Source organism: Rhea americana, unplaced genomic scaffold (assembly GCF_003343005.1).
Source record: "Rhea americana isolate MKP2758 unplaced genomic scaffold, rheAme1 scaffold_184, whole genome shotgun sequence".
Taxonomy (NCBI): domain Eukaryota; kingdom Metazoa; phylum Chordata; class Aves; order Rheiformes; family Rheidae; genus Rhea; species Rhea americana.
Genome location: NW_028185972.1, coordinates 434,957 through 452,802, shown reverse-complemented (window position 1 = coordinate 452,802; position 17,846 = coordinate 434,957). Strand labels below are relative to the sequence as shown.

The following is a 17,846-nucleotide window of genomic DNA, read 5'->3' as shown; positions in this document are numbered from 1 at the left end:
TGGTATGGGGGTGTATGCTCTCTCTGTATATATTAATGGGGCATGTAATTTTCCTGAATACAGCTGCCAAATATAAGATAATTTTTACTTGYAGTATCAGTGAACAGATTGCTTATTATGAAATATAATCAGTATGTGAAGACATACTTTTTTGCACTATGTGTTTTCTGGCACTGATTTGTTTGTATGCATTTAAAATTTTGTTTTCAGCAAACTTCACCTGGGCAACTTGCTAATTTCTAGGAATACTGGTGTCAATCCTGCTCAAAATATGGATATTCACAGAATGGAGCATATTTAAAGGGATTTAATGTGGCCAAAGAGATTCAGAATAGAATATTTTGCGATCATTTAAATCACATTCTGTTGTATATACTCTGAATTTTCCAGCTATTAGGCTCTTTAAAGCATGTTTCTTCTATATCCTGTATCTGTAAACTTTAGAGTGGACTTTTATTTCTGCTGTTGGATTGTTAGATGTCTTGTTCCCCTATTCTATATAGCTAGATGGTTGGCATATGTTTCAGTTATTCTGTATCAGGAAACTTAAATCAGCAAAACAAATCCAGTTCTCCTCAATAAATTCTGTGCTGCCATTAACCTACACATGTGTAAGTGATGTTTAAAGGATGAACGTAAATGTGAGCGCACTCAGGTCTGTTGAATCAGTAGTCCTTCCTAGTTCATCTATGCAAACTAGTTGTGCATGACTCAATGACGTATTTTGGGATTAAAATATTCTGATTAGTATGTAGCRTATACAGTTTAAACATGCTGTTTGTGAACATTTGCTGGGCTCACTTGAATTCCTTGGTAACCTAAAAAAGAGACTTAATATGCCTGCGTTCTGGAGGCATACATGCGGATGAGAGTTTTTTTTTCAGAATAATATGTATTGATTACACATTTAGATAGCCTATCTTTTGTAAGTCATGCCTGTGGACAACTACATGAACAGCTTTTGCTAATGTAGGCCAGTGAGGCACACTGGCCTTGTGCAGGACTGTTGCTCTTTGAGTTCCTGAATGATGTTGAGATGCAGCTTCTCTCACATTAGAATTTGATTGACTGTTTCAGCCAGAATTTCTGCCACCAGTGCTTGTGAAGGTTGAATGTAGGCAGCGTGAGAAAGCATGAATGGATGGGGCCAGATCAGGAACCATAACAGGCAGTAGAAGTTACCTGTGGACTTCAGACTCCAGTTTTCAATGAAAGCAAAGTGGCTGAAAGCCTTGGTGAGTGCTGCTGGCAGCCAAGAGCTCTCTAGCTCTCAGATCTGCTACAGTTTACCCTGACTTGGGCTTGGGTCCTTCACTTGCTCTTTAAACTTTTTTATCTCATTGCTGCAACCAGGTGCAACAGAGCAGCCAAAGCTAAACCCCTTGTCATTCAGTGTGGTGATTTGCTTCTCCAAGAAGCCTCAGCTCCCCCAAAACCCTAGCAGAAGGTGCGAAAAGGGTGGTCTGTGTGGCTGTGGGGGAAAGGATGAAGGCTAGGTAGACCCTGGGAGATGACCCCAGCTGTACCATGTAGACGGAGAGGTGCGTCTTGATGGCTGTTTTATAACTTTCTAGACACTAAGGCGTTTGTAAGGAAATGTTTAACAGCAATATTTCTGGTGGTCCTGGTAGAGGTCTAGTTCTCATGTAATCTGACAACTCTAGATTTTGGACCTATTCAAACCATCACTCAGTTGCAGATTTTTAGCTTAACCATTGGTTAGACTGCTTGSGCTGCAGTTCTGCTGCTGGATTTGCTAGGAAAAACAAAGAAAAGCACTTGGATGCTATGAACATGGGAACAAAAACATACGTGGAAGCCTTTTCCCTGTGCTTGCTGCTGAGCAGGGCACAGCATGAGGCAAGGGGAGCTACTGGAGAAGCACTGCAAGCTCCGTCTTTGGGACATTGCTGGCCTCGAGCTGCTGCAGATATCCCTGAACTATTTAACCTTTGCTCTCTGATGGGAGTCGGAGAGGACGCACAGTCATTAGTTGGGTTAGGCCAGATAATTTATCAGTTTGCTGACTAGGTGATGGCACAGGAATTCTGTAGCAGGTTGGGAGCACAGGAAGCAAGGAGAGAGACAGCCATTTTATTTTAGGCTTATGCTATACATTGAGATTCATTATACAATTTTCTTCCCTAAATTAATACAAAAATAGTAAAAATAGGTTAAAAAAAGCCAAAACGAACCCCCCTGAAATCTTACAAGCCATTTATTTGACGCACAGATTAAGACTTCTTRGAGCTTAAATAACCTAGAGTTATTTAGACCAATTTTTTCCCGTCCCCAAACTAAAAAAAGGTGATGACTTTCAGAACGCCAACCATATTGGACTAATTCCTGTCTAAGCAGTAACTGCCCCAAATAGCCGCATGTAAATGCTGAGGTGTCCCTCTCTTCAGGTGGGAGGCTGTGTCAGGTGTGGGTGTCTCGGGACCACTACAGGGTGCAGGGCGCATCCACAGAAACATTGCTCTGCCCAACCTCAAGTGCACTGGGCAGGAATACCTCTTTGAATCACCTCCTGGGTCCATGCCCATCTCAAAAAAAAGGTTTTCCCTTACACTTTCCTGGCAAGGAGTGGTTTTCAYAATGGGATCCCCAGATGCATAGCCCAGAATTTGGACCTAAAGCTCCCCATTCTCTGGTTGGGCTGGGGAGGGGAGAGAGCAAGCTGAGTTTGCCCCCCGTGCCTGCTGTGGGCTGGGGTCCTCAGTGCTRCTCTCCCCATTCTCATCAGAGCTGCGTGTGCCCCGGGGATGCTTACGTCTTTCAAAATATTTAAAAGCCAATAAATGACAAAGAGCTTGAGTGATAAATATAACTATATAAGCAAAGAAGAAATACTTTGCCCATATATAGCTAGTTGTACAATTCAATTTTTCTAGAAATGGGTCTTGATAGGCGTTAAGGTAAGGGAGGAAAAAAGTTGTGGGTAGTCCTTTCTGCTGAGGGTCTTTAAAAAGCAAYTTCCCATTGGGCTTGTGCCTTAGCACGTGAGCTCTGCTTCAGCAAAACACTTAAGCGTTTTAATAATTTCACAGAGATGAGTAGCTGTATGTGAACAGGATTTCTTACATGCTTCAAGTTGCACCATGCTGAGGGACCTGCTGGCCCAGGCCATGGGACGGAGGCTTTGCCCCAGGGGAGCCCTGGGGCACCGGCCYGGTGGTAGCATGCGTTAGCCATGCACTGTGCTGTGGCTTGCCGCAGTAAGTAACCACCCGGCAGATCGGCCCCTTTCCTTCTTGTGCTCCTCTCCTGCCTCCGGCCTCTCATCCATGCTAGGGTCATTAAAGCAATTCAAGGTCCGTAGCAAACCCAAGGCCTAACTCATGCTCTCTGCTTCCTTTCCCATGTCCTCCAAAAATTCTGTGTCTTTTTCCAAAATTAAAGAATAGGAAAATCATTAATTTGCTAAGTTTTGAAATATCTATTTTTTTCTCTTACAAGGACACATGCTAAAGAGAAGCCTTTTCCTACTTTCTCCCTATTTAAAGGGGAAATCATGATCTCTAGTTCTGACTCTCCTGAATTTTGTCCAGTAGTGCCACCACTCAATTTTGTTTCGCCTTTTAATCAAAGCAAGCTGTTGGTTGAAGTGGGATTTGGGAACTCACAGGAGGACACTTAGCCTAGAGAAGCATTTAAAAATACACCTTTCAATTTACATTGTACATTTTACCTGAAATCAGCACTGGCTCAGAAAGCTTCTGAGAGCAGATGTGAATCCTCACAATTCAAAGTAACCTCAAGCCACTTTGGTATGTTTTTCTCTCCAGGTTTAAACAGTTGACAGTGATGACTATGTTTATTTGTCTTTAGAAATGCTTTTCTCTGCCAGATAGGCTTGTCTCAGTCTTCACAGCTCTAATTTTAGTCTAACTAGAATATTCTCACGTAAAGCTTTGGGCAGAAAATTCTGGCTTCATCAATTAATTTTTACAGTGAGATTATTCTGGCTATACCAGCTTTTCTCTTTTCATTTTTTCCTCCAGTTAGAGTACTTATGAATTGAGAGTGAACTTGTGCTAAGCCAAAATAAGGAATTATGTTACAAGAAAGACTGGACTGATCTTGAAGGTTTTATGCATTTAGGTTTTTATGCATTTAAGCATTTACTATGCTTACTGCATAGTAAAAATATACTGTAAACCATACCTTACTGTATGGAACTTTTCATGTTTCTAGCTGATATATGTGCTCAGAGAGCCACTGTCCTGCACATTCATGTAAGTCTTTGTTAAAAAAAAATATTTGCTGTTAAATTTAGGCAGTGCCTGACAGTGTATAATATGGCATTAATTACTAAATTTATACAAAAAATGTGTCATTTATATTGCAGACAAAACTGCAGTTAAACCTGGGCTACAAAGCCACTTCAAAGCGTGACAAAATGCTTAAACATAGGTAGTCTTCTAAAACGGAGGTTTACTCTTATGCACCGTTAGGCATTTGGAGTGCTTTGGACCAAGAACAGAGCCTGATATTTGCACCCATTACTCTATCGATGCAATTGACTTTGGTGAAAATAATTGCTCCAGAGAAAAGAGCCAAAGGGGAGCAAGGCCAACGTGGGTTAGCATAGTTGAAGAACATGCAGTTTCTGGTACATGTTGAAGTATTTAAGCTGCCTATACAGAAGGAGTGTTTGGTGTATCTCAGATACCTTGAGAATCGGGCAGAAATCTGATGGAGCTGGGTTAGGTGCATTGTAGGCATTTCCGTGGTTTTACCTCACCAAGCCTGAAAGTGGGGAATGGAGTAACAGCTTGAGGTGAAATGTCATGAGAAAGGTACGTAAGTTGTTTCTGCTTCTGTTTGGGGTTTTTCTACGGGAGCTGAGAGGCTTTAGAAAGTGGTGCTTCCCTGGCCTGGCCTTCCCTGCATGGACAYGGACACGATCCCTGTTCCCTGCCAGCCCTGGGAAACAACAGCAACTACTGGTAAGGAATAAATTCCTGAAATAAAATGYCTGGGAAAGTTCAGGAATATGCCTTTATAAAGATTTCTAAGAATGGGCGAGACAAATATCCTTCAGCAATGATTAAGTACAGCTGGCTTTGCCCTGTGGTGAGAGAACRGACTAGATGCCTTCTGACCCTGATTTCTGTGGAAGCCCAAGCTTCTGCTGTGCCACTTCATCTTAGGAATGCCTCTACATCCATTTTCCAACAGGTCTGGAGACAGCAGAGAAATTTTATCACTGGTTTTATCACCTTTCTTGGAGAGCTCAGAAGGCCTCACATGCTGAGATTTAATAAGAGATCTGTGAAACTACAAGCTCATCTTTGGGCATCTTTTTAAAGATGCTCCTATTTATGCATTTCAATTACATGTGTGGAGGTTTATCATAGCTATCCCTGCGCCTGGTGGTTGTAACTGATGGCATCAGGGATAGCAGAGGTGCAAAATCAGTGTTTGACTCGCATTCCTTTCTGCAGCGTACAAACAACCTCTTTCACACATTTCCCATTTCCAGGTGTCCCACAACTTAGTAGACTGCTGCTGTCAAAAGTGGCTTGTTATTTCTTTGAAACACTCTGTTGATTTGTTAATGCCRTCATAAGTTTAAAAGCCACCGCAGCTGCCTGTTGAACAGCTGGGACAYAGGGTGGTTGTTACATAGAGGACATAATGACTGTCACAAAAAGTCTGCAACGGAATATATATTTGAGGAATTATTTCTAGCTGGAAAATGTAGCCCCCAAGCCTGCGTCTAAAAAAAAAAAATAGGAGAAACAGATCTTTCCCTTCAGCTCACATACATTTAGCTGTCTTGAGGGTGTCCACCTGATTTCTGCCAAGGTTGAAGTTGCTGTGACAGCTCGCCAGCTGCTACTCATCTTATGCTATTCAAGCAAAGAGCCTGTGCATTCCTGGACACAAAATCCTTTGTCCTCTGGTCAGGGAAGAGCGCTATTCGGGAGAAGCAAATGTTGGCWGCTGCACTGCAAACTTGCCGGTATGTAACATTTTGCTTCAGGGCAAAATATCTGGCTACCTTATCTTCTGCTAGAGAAGAAGCTTTGRTAGTACCCTTGGCTTGAAAACTAACAAACATTCACAAGGTGGCATTTGAAGATTTTGCATAGTGCATCCAGTGGTTTGAATGGAATAGATGCTAAAAGGAAGTTTCACAGGATGCAGCATAGTCTGGGTTTGCTATCCTAGATGCGCTAATCACGCCAATGTCCGTGCAACCCAAGCAGCCTCCTGAGCCAAAGCACTCTCACTGGGCTAAGCCATGTGGCTGCTGCAACGCCCACTAGGCAAACAGTGGCACCAAGTGCTGAAAACTTTTCAAGAACTACTTTCTGGACAAGCTGGAGGAAGGAGTCCGGTTGAAATATCCATATATTCATAGAACACCTGACACACCAGCTAGCTTCCCACAACTGGGTTTTAGCAGGCAACTCATAGTTGGAATACTCTCAGCAAAACTAGTACAAGTGGCTTATGTATCCCCACTAGGGCTCTGCCTCGTAACAAAACCTTCCAAGAACGCGTTTGTAGGAGGGTAGAGGAGAAAAGAGATGCTTCTTTGTCTGCGTTACTCCACAGAATTGTGGAGGCATAGTTCTGGCAGAGTTATTGATTTAGAACTCACAGCTCCAAAAAGCAGTAACATAATCTTTCCAATTATTTCTTTCCCTCTAATGTGATGCTTTCAATAGACCCCGTTGATACAGGCCCTTTGGGGACACAGTTGAACTGGCTAAATTGCAGTCCCTASCTTCAGTTTGTTACATACGACACTTACAGTTTACTGTCTCTTGGAAGAGCCCATAGCTATAAGGTCTATTGCTTTACTGGTACTCTAGGAAGATTGAGGGATTAAGTTAAACATTACGTAAAACTACCCACTAATCCTCTTAGCATGCCTTACTGGTGAATGGCCTGAAATAGACTCTTATTAAAGAGCCCTAACATTCACTCCCTTGATGATATTTAAGTATTTGAGGTTTGTGTCATGGATTTTGGTGCTGAAATATTCAGTACACCAACTTCTGTCTGCTGCTAGGTCCACTGGCACATGCTAGTAGAGTGCTAACAAAATTACAGTTGGTAAAGCAGATTACTTTTTAAACTAGTAGTGAGACATTTATAAAATAGAATTATATATTTTCTAGAGTGACAGAGTCACTGGGATGGTTTGTTTGTTCTTTTTTTTTGTTCTTTTTGTTTTTATAAGAAAAAGAAACAGCTATAAAACCATGATTAAAAATGTTCCAGAGGATGATTTACATTTTAAAATAATGAATTTTTTTTTAGGAAAAAATAAGCTGATTTATAACATAAATGTGTTTTGAAAGTGTTTGGTTGCTGCATACTGCCTTCTTTCCCAGTACAGTTTGCTATCTGTTACACAGTCTTGCATAAATGTTTAGATTAGGGGAGAAAGGAAAAATTAAATGTGATGGCTAAGACCTATAAGAGCTGACTCACTGACTTGAGTTATTGCTGTGCAGAAAGTTTGTAAAGCCTTTACATCCAGTGGACACTGACTGCTACTCCGGCCTTGACAGTTGACCTTTCAATCTGATTGGGTTTAGCAACAATAATTTGGTACCTGCAGTACAGCCAGTGCAGGACGCTGCTTAGTAACCCAACTTTGCTCATTAGATCTTACTTCATGTGTCTAAAATTCACCCTCTCTTTGCATATGTGTGCAAATTCTCTCGTAATACCTGTTAAGGGAGCCAATCAAGGAACAATCCCCTTGATTTTTTCTTCATTCCTCCCATCATTTTGAGTATTCTTGGATTTAGCTTAGAGGGTGAACCCTCCCCCCTCAAACCTCTTCCCCTTTCTGCCCCCAAATGTTTAGCCAATACTGGTTTCTTTTTCTCTCAGTAAGACCTAGTGTAAAAAACAACAAACAAACAAGTTAGACTGTTGTAATTTGGTCAACCACTCGGGTGCTATCCATATCCACCATTTCAACACACTCTATTTCCTCACGGTTTTCAGGATTCTTCTTCTCTTTCCTCTTCTTCTTAGATGGTGGCAGGAAAGTCAGTATCACAGGTAAAATGGCAAAGCAGTGAAAGAAGGTGACTAATGCTATTAAAAACAAGCACCTGAACAGTGTACGGGTCAGATTTGAAGGCACAGCTGCTAGAGGAATCAGACCAACTATGTAGCAGAGGTAGCTCTGCAAAATAGCTACCCCATGCACTTCCAGGGCATTTTTCACCCATTTAGTTCTTGTGAACTCTTTGCCCAGGACAAAGGTTGATAACAGTGGAGCACAGTTGTCAATTGTATAATTAATTCCGTAAATTAAGCACAACACAGAAATACAGTCTAGTTCCACTTTCCACAAGGTCATAAAACCTATAACTCCAAACTCAACTGAGGCAACAGTTAGAGTGAGCCAGACATTGATCAGAGAGTCTGCCACCAGGAATGCAGAGAAGAAGAGCAGAAATAAAGCACTGATGCAGGAGTTTTGTAAGGGGGCTCCCACCGAAGAAGCGTAACGATCCATGTACACGAACGATGGATTGAAGACAATGAATTTCACCTTGGAGGTGAGCGAGAGCTTCCTCAGGGTTTCCAGGAGGTCATAAAGTTCTTCCCTCTTGGTTTCCATTGTCTTGGCCACCAAGAACATCCTGGAGGCCACTACATCGACTTCGTTGTTGTATTTCTTGGAAAAGATGATATCCTCTGTAAAATGGGCAAACTGAGGGGCTTTCAGGAAAGAGTTCCTCAACATATCAGTGAAATTTTTCTTGGGCAATCCAGTAGATATGTTGAGTTTCCTAAGATAATTTAAGTAGCTCTCAAACCAAGATATCCTCACAAACCCCTTGGTATACTCTAGCACATCCTCTTGAACACTGGTGTTCCAGTACTCTATCGACTCATAGATATAAAACCCAATGACTGGGCTGTAGTTACTGAAATACTTTTGCTGGGCAGTAGTATACTCAATGGTTCGTGTTGCAGTTGCTACGATGTTACTAAGGTCTGACCCTTCACTGACCTGCAGGTAGCCCATTAAGGCAAAGGAAATATAAACCAAGTAAAAGAGAACTACAAAAGGCTTGACGTAAGTGTTTGTTATCCAGTCACAATAATAGCGTTTAAGGAACCACACCAAAAGATGACTTTCGTAAGTGTTTGTTTCCTCTGAATCTGTTGTGTCCTCGCTGAATTTGGCTGTCAGAAGAAACCTATACCATGCAGGCTTCTCTTGCAATACCTCTGGCTTTGGTACCTTTCTACAGAAGATACTATGCTGGTAGTTGTTTTCTATGTAGCCAGTAAACACCAGGCTGGAACCATAAAAGGAGAGTACATAGAGGTAGTTGAAGAAAATTGCAATACAGGAATTGCAGCAGAAAATCCTGGCTGCTTCAATGTTAGTGAAGGGACTGGCCCCTATTCCAAAAGTGACCAGGTACATGGCAGTGGTGAGAGAAAACGAGAGCATGGAGTCTGCAAATACGGCTGCAGTTCTCTCCTTAACATGTTGGTCTTCTCTAGTTTTTCTCCAGGAGGACAACATTTCAAAAGTCCCATATAACCCATGACCTACAATAGAGAACAAAGCAAGTGTTTAAAGTACTCAAATCAACATGAGGAAAAACGGAGTGTGGGCATGCTAAAGGCTCAAAGGCGACCCATTTGGCTGTTATCGATCCTTGAGGTAAATGACCTGCAGAARAGAGAAATTGTTATGGATTTATAAGCCACAGACTCACATTCACTACTGACTAGCAAACCTCAGTATCTGAACTTGACGGGAGTTCTGCCTCATTGATGCAGGGTTGATGAGTTAAAGAAAAGGTATTTTTTCTGGTTGTCTGTTTCATTTCATTATTTCAGAGTGATTGTGATGGAAGATGCTTTGAAATTAGTTTTTCCTGATGATGGTATCTGACCTGTGATGAAAACAAAGAAATAGGACCTTGAAGTGCCTATGCTGGAAGCAGAGCTTTAGTCAGTCGCTTTGTAGAAAAACTGTAAAAAATGAAACCTTTATGTAAGCTGAGTAAGTCAAGTAAATCAGTCACTGACTTGTCCAAATTTTCTGTCAGGAAAAAGAATCCTAGAAATGAAGAAAAAAAAAACACAATGAATTTTAGAGAAGCAGAATGATAGAATTGGTGTGCCACTGCATTAGTTTTCTTACTTTAATATGTTAATAAAACCAAGTGGAGTTCCATTTTTCTTGCCAGTTCCTAAATGTTGTATTACTTTAATTAACTATTARAGTGGATGCAGCTTTCATGAAAGGAGATAAAGACCTGCAGACCTAAAACCTTCCGTTTAACCACAAAGTGCAGGTAGAATAGGGAAAATGCATGGTTTTATCTTAGAGATTTCTGGTTGGCTGTCTTCCTCGTCTAGTTTCTTTTCTGAGACAGATAACAAACGTACATTTAGGGGATACAGAACTCTGCTTGCTTGCAGTAGAGCTGAATGGGAAACACAGTCATCAACCAAATATCAGATGAGAATGGTCAAGATAAAAGTAGGCTGAGGTTTTACGTGGAGGTCAAAGTAAAAAACTGTCTTTCTATCACAGCTAAATTTTAAGACTTTGACACTTTCTCATAATACTTCATACCATCTTCRTCAGTAAATAACAGCTCTTTTCCACACAATCTCACCTTCTTTGTTGCCTTTTAATTTCTCTTCTTCCTTATTGTTTTGCTGTTTCTCCTGTTTCTCCTGTCTGCTGCTTCTCTCTCTGGTCTGCTCTTTTCTCTGCATGGCATTTTCTCTAGATACTCCCCAAAGCCACTCCCCTGTGCTTTGCTCTTACCCCACTCCCTGATAACATTAGATAAAATGATCAGTGCTGAATTAGCTGCTGATGAGAATGAAGTGCAATCATTGGACTTTTTAAGTTGATACTCCAGTCAGGCAGGGTCAAGGTAATTCACACATCTCCGTCAGAATGTCAGGCTGTCTGCAGAGTACCAAAATTGCTGTATTGGTTGCGTGGCTCTTCACATACAGATGATTATCACTTCTGCCACATGGGCTACAAAATTGTTCAAGCAAACCCTGAACGAAGTACGCGTTCTGAAGACCCAGCACATATCATGGTTTATTCTTAAATGCCCCAGGTGAGCTAGATATTTAACYCACTTGACAAATTAACTCTTTTGTAGTCAGTGCCTTTCAGAGAATGGACAGCTACCCCCGATACACACCACCCTTGCAAGGATTATCCTATCCACATGGTGAACAGGTGGAAGAGCTGTTCACTCTGTTAATACTGAAGAGAATGGATATGTTATAAAGAATTCAAAATAGAGCACTCACAAGATGAGATAACAGAGCAACTGGTGTATTTCCTTATCACCATCACCTGGTATTTGGAATAACAAAGTCCATGCTCTCATGTGAATCAGATATCATGCCTACCTTGTTACTTGGAGTCATAGCCTGGAACACAAATGTCCRGTTCGTAGCAATATTACGGTCTCATTTTTGGTACGGCATTTAGCATTTATCTTAATTTTCCCAAACAACGTTTTACAGTTGTTTTCAGAGGCCAGGTCAAGACTGTTAATTTGATAACTAGCATCATGGCCCCTCTTAAAACTAATGGGAAATACTGGAACTCCCGAGACATAAAATAAAGGAAAAAGCACAGTCAGTGACTGGCACCCCGTTGTTAATTATGCTTCAAATACTTATGTTCGAGCCTCAGTAGGGAAAGCTATTAAGCTTGCTTTCAGTGTGTTCTTTGTAAAGACAGACTGACCTTTATTTAAATGTAACTGATCACTTGCCAAAGCAGGGAGTGAGAGGTTTAATCCATTTATGGCTCCCATAAGTCCTGCAGACAGGCTTGTCTGAGAATTTCACATGGCATCATGTGCATTAGCTTCTAGTGAGCAAAACAGTATAAAATGAGGTCATTGAATATTACAAATTACTTGCATCATGAGCTTTAGTTATAACATGTTTTTGTAAAAAAAGTACTTCAGCAATAATAGGCTCTGCCTAAAAACATTCAGACAGCTGCATTAATTTGGAAGGCCTTTGACTTAGCAATGAAACAAAAATTAGATCTAATTAAATGCGACAMAGAGTATGACTTTTCAACAGGTATAAGATTTTGGATAATAACAATGTCTGATAACATTGACTCCTGATACCATATATTTTCTCTAAGGAGAAAACATAAAAACACTGTGGGACACAATCTGTTCTTACATAATCTTGGAGACTAATCCAAAAAAGAATTTGATTAAGAGAAATGTGAAGTAAATGCATGAAGATCCTTCACTGCATGGGCTCTACAAAACTAATTGAAAACAGCTGTATGTTATTCTGTTTTCGGATAAGTTACTTTTATTGTTTGGTACACAATCTGCATGCTAGGGATGGGTATTTTCTTTTGATTGTAGAATTTCTGATTCCTCTGCCCATTTTGTGTAATAGCTACAAAGTTCTAACTTACCTTTAGGAAGATGTGCCTAAATGACCCATAGACCCATAGACAGTGCACTTTTTGCATCAGTGGCACTACTGACCAGATCCAATGCCCCCTGAGAAAAAGATTTAAGCCCAAACCCATACAAAAATTGGGCAGGGCAGTCCAAAAATTAGCCATATTTAGGTAGAATGGGATTTATCTAATCTATTTTACTCCTCTAAATACTGACTACAAGCGCAACTTGAGGTAACTATCTCCAGCATTACCTAACTCGCTGGTGCTTTATAGGTCTGCATCACAGACATTGGGGCAGACAGATCCATAGAGGCATTTTGTAAGAATTTCTTTCACTCACTTGTCATTTCAGAGTTTCCATTTTTTGCAACCCTGATTTGCACCACTTTTATTCCTCTTGCTAGTACTGTCTGCCCTGTATAATACTAATGAGAAGGAGGCAAATTTTTCTTTGCAAATAAATCATGTAATTACTTTAACCAATTTCCCTTTTTCACTAGAGAATTAGCCACAAATATCCAATGATTTACACCAATTTGCTCATTATTCACAGTCACTCAGTAAATAATAAATATGAACTCAAACAGCTAATGGGCTATTGGAGAACTTTTCCTGTTGACATTTGCTATTATGATTCACTGGTCGTGCCCTACAGTCAGGCTGTACTGCTATAAGCTATGAACAAGCAGTACAAGGAAGGACTGGATTTTTTCAAGGAAAAGAGATTCTGAATGAGCAAAGGAAAATGATAGGGGAGCAAGAGAAAGATATTGGCAAAAATAGAGACCAAATTCTTTGAAATGCATCCTTTTATATGCAAAGTGCTTGCTCAAGCAAGAGGCYTTTATGAATGGGCATAGGTAGCCTAGGCTTAAAGTTGGCTCTGTCCCTGCTTGGCAAATGGCAAGGCTGAAGCACGGAGGGGCACAGTGATTGAAAGCAGCCCAAGAGCCTGTGGCAGACGGGTGACGCCACCTCCCAGTCACCAGAGTCACAGGCTAGTGCTCTATTCACTTAGCTTAATTGCTTCCCTAAAATGAAGGCTGCTGCCAGCTTTTCTTCAGCTTAAGGATTAAGCAAAATGTTCAGCCATATATTAGAAACGTGAGGTTTGGAAGTTTTGATCTTATGATGAAGTTTGGATATTGAAATAAGACTTTTCAGTAAGAGAAAGTACGGAAAATGACTGAGAATGAAGTTTTGAGTCCCTTTCTCAGAGTTCTACTCATCTATGAAAGCACAGAATAATTGTATCACCTACACTGATGCTGAAGACACAAAAGCCTGGGCCAAAGGTGTGGATGAGCCTCAGCAGTGGGTGTGGAAGCCTTGCAATGCGGTCGGACAAAACCTCAACTGGAYCCATGCTCTGATGGAGTTACTGAGGTTAAGACTCAGTTTTTATTTAGGGTTTCTGCTTGTATTGCAATGGCTGCATCCATGCAACACTGTCAGTTCAGCTGGATGAATGCTGTGTCACTTAGGTTGATTTAAATCTGAAATCATTCCACTGTATAGGAGGACCTGTCTACAAGAGGAATTTAGTGTGCAGTGAAACAGTGTGTGAATTTATAGAGTACTAGCTGCTTTGCACCAGCTTTTTTTTTTTTTTGTGGAAACCTGTGCAAGGGAGCTTGACTCACATTCAAAGTGCAGCAAAATATCATCCAGAAAGGCAAACACTGGAGGAATTAACATGAAGCAGCCAGGATGCTATAAATTCATACCCCAGCTTATTGCCAATGTAGGCAAGCTTCAAAGAGCTGCACTTGTGCAAAATTAGTACATGGCAGATCAGAATCATACCCCAGGAATTGCCCTTTCCAAAACTATACCTGTAATAACATATGATATAATGAAGGTGCAATGAATTTTCCTAGCTGACTGCATTAAAAATAACAATGTACACTGCTCAACTATGTGATTGCTTTCCACAGAATGTAAACAAAGAGGCTGAGATAATTTCCATCCGCTGACTTATTTTTTCCAGCTAGATCAGCGAGCTCATCAGCTCCCACCTTACGCAAAGTCGAGTGAAATTGCTAATCCTGACTCCCTTTGTCACAGGAGTTATAATCAACCAGTTGTTGACTAAATATTAATGCTATGTGACCTGCCTCATGTGGCCTTTCCCAGCAGGAAGAATTTTAACTTGGAACATATAGCTGTTTCAAAGCGCTGCTGAATATGCAGGTAGAGCAAGAGAATTTGCATCCAGWTCAAACAGCAAGCAAGCAAACACTTGGATTCACACACTGTTCCCACTAAAATAATATTAACGCAAATTGAGATAGCTCAGCATGCAAACAGAATTAGAACCAAATGTAACTTACACTTCAGTTCTCAATGATCTTATCACAATTTAGTGGCATGGGTTGAGCTGAGCATAGTTAAAGCGTCATTAGTACAATGTTGCAGCCAACCATGAGTTATTCTAACCGATGTCTTATTTTGCCTTCCATAAGCAGAGCTGTAAGACTGCAGTTTTGCTGTGTGAATGTCAGAGCGGGTGTATGGTCATCTGTTCCACAGGGCGCAAGCTTGCCTGTCCCAAACAACTCTGGTGAGTAAAGAAAAGTYACCGCAGAGCCTACTGGCTTTTCTTACACCCCCGGAGTATTCTTGGGGTGCAGCTCACAGCACCGATAGGATGTATTATGTAGTGGCCTGTAAGGTGCTCATCTGATCAAATGCGGTCCCAGTCRCCTCCAGTGTTTTTCTCAGGAGGATTATGGAAAGGGCGTTGGAGGCCTGTCGACAGTTGAGTAGTYGTGACTGTGTCCTCACCTGCAAAGTGAGTGAAATTCTGGCCACCAAGCCTGGCCGCCAAGCCTAGCCTGACTTTACGTCATGCCTCCCAGCACACGTGCGAAGGGCAAGTAAGCCTGAAAAGCTATGTGTGGGCTTGGTCGCTGAATTAAGAGAAATGCATGAAGAGCACTACAGCAGAGACATTCCTTATAAAACTGTTAACTGTTAATTAGGCTTTCCTGGAAGGTATTGGTAGAAGCAAGGGCTGTACATAGTGTAACCCCGCTTCTTTACCCCCTGTCACACAAACCCTACAAGTCTGTATGGTAACTGGATTACGAGTGACAGCATAACTCAAAAATACAATGGCAATGGTGCAKGTTATTGTGGCTATGTTTTAAAGACTACTAAATTTTATACATGTATCCAGAAGGTAAATTATACTTACACATGTTAACATTTGATTTGGGATCCTYCCTAAACAAGAAATACACTTACTGAAATCAGGTATATCAATCTTTTAGGCATTTAGGCAAGACCAGTCTTGCATTTGAATATTAGCTGTTCACCCTCAATAGTCAGAGCTGATCTCTTAAACCACGCTTATAACAGTACCAACCATGCCAGTCTGAAACCACCAGGCATGTCCATATACTCCTCAGTTTAGTGCCTGGATAAAAAAATCTGAGCATCTCGGAGTATTCACACTGGGTAAAAATCTGCCTCAGTCTCCTGGGAGGGTGCCTGTCTRTTGTGTTTGCTACTGAATCTACTTGGGAACAAAACAGGAGAAACTGAAATGTTTTATAATATGCTCTAAGTATCTGCTGTATTTGACATCTGTGGGCACAGCCAGTGAAACACTCCAGTGAAGAGAAAATATGATTATATACAACATACAGTGCTGGTTGGTGCATGCAAAGAAGAAATCTTCAACCAGTGCTCAACATGTTATGTTATGAGACCACAATGTTATTTTTAGTCTTCGATCCTACAGAAAGACTCTCCGGGCCATTAAGCCTGTGTTCAAATTGCTTAATGCATATGCAGGAAAACAGTGCCTTGAAATCCAGCACAAGGTTTATGCCTCATTTAGGTCTCATGTGGGGCCTCCAAACACAGCTTAAAAGGGGTTTAGGTTGCTCATAAGATTCATGTGGATCTGCTGCATGGCAGTAATTTTGATCCCTGTCTTCTGACACACAGTAGCCTACCTGTGCTCTGCTTCTACAGATTGCAATTTTTGGAAAGGCAGCATAAGCTCTCTGCTCTTCCGTGAAAGACCCTGTCTCAGTGAGGCTTTACCCTTTAAGAATGATATTTTTTTCAATAAGTATACATTTACACAAAGAATATACTGCCAAAAAGAAATCACCCTCGTCTCTGTTTCAGAGAAAATAGCCAGGACTAGTGATGCTTGGCATACCTGATGTGTCCTTTTATAAAGTTAAGCTCCCAAATACTCATCTTCTATCTCGGCAAACAAACATTAATGGCACATGTTTTAGAAATGATACAAAAGACAAGCTAATTTTAAGAGTGTGACCAATATATTATTATTGAAGCTAAAATTATTCCAGATAATTCCAGTGCTTAACTGTGAACAAATATATACACATACACACAAGACAGATGTGCACAGTCCTGTCATTTTCCTATCTATATGCTGGGAAGAGAAACAAAGAAAAGGAGGACTATTTTAAATAACTAGAATTAAACAATGCCTCAATATTCAAAATTCTAGTCTTACCATGATCTCCAGTCATGGTTTGCCATATTTTAGTTTTAGAATATGTCTATTTTAATACCATTCATTAAAAAAAGCCATCTTCTCACTAAATTTTGCATTTTCAAATTAAAATATTTTAAATGACAGCAAATTAAATTCAAATCAATGACCTCTTATTATTGTGACTATATTGACAATTCAATGAGTAGGTGGTTAATCGTCACAGTGCCATTGATTTAAACAAAGTAAAAATAACTGATTTAAGTCTTGAGAAATGCTGCTTTTTGCTTGGATCACCCTTTTTTCAGTACTGAACCAAGGTAATATTTGAGTTTTTGTTGTTATAGCGATAGCAGGAATGCAAGATAAGCACATTTTATAAATAGAAATAAATTTGAGAGAAAACATAAGTGGCTTTTTTATTTTGAGAAAGACAGAGAAGCAAGGCAAGCTACAGTTAAAAATCCACCTATATATATTAAGTGAATACTTAATTCCACCTAAGAATTGGTAAAGGTTTGTTTTGGCATTTAAATAGCAGGTTGTCAATTCTGTTTAAACGTGTGCCTGACTTTCCTCAGTTTTCATGGAAGACCTGGCAAAAGCAGAAAGTTGCATTTCTTTCGGTGCAACGAAAGGAGCTGAGCGCTAGCAAAAGCGCACGTTAGGCGCTGGGATATTTATACCTGCATGGTGCACGCGTACTGATCACCCGGTCCTGAACCCAGAGCACCTGAACCAAACCCACGCTGGGCRCGCGTGCAGCTCGGGCTCCTCCAGGAGGGAGCGCGGCCGGGAGCCCAGAGCCGGCGGGTGCCTGCCTCCCCATCCAAGGTGCCCGGGAGAAACGCTTTGTTTTGCTGCACGAAGCGCGGTCAGGGCAGCAGGGCGCAAAGCCGCGGCTGCCCGCGATAGCTGCTGGCCGCGGGTACG

General features: G+C 41.0%; 1 protein-coding gene across 1 annotated transcript in view; it reads right to left on the bottom strand.

The window, feature by feature from the left end:
• Positions 1-2,078: 2,078 nt before the first annotated feature.
• The window catches only part of PTCHD1 (patched domain containing 1), a 39,353-nt gene continuing 23,585 nt past the window's right edge, over positions 2,079-17,846 (bottom strand). The window contains exon 3 of the mRNA XM_085302072.1: positions 2,079-9,552. Within this exon, the coding sequence (XP_085158198.1) occupies positions 7,898-9,552 (1,655 nt within the window). The 3' untranslated portion in view covers positions 2,079-7,897. The remainder of the gene's footprint in view (positions 9,553-17,846) is intronic.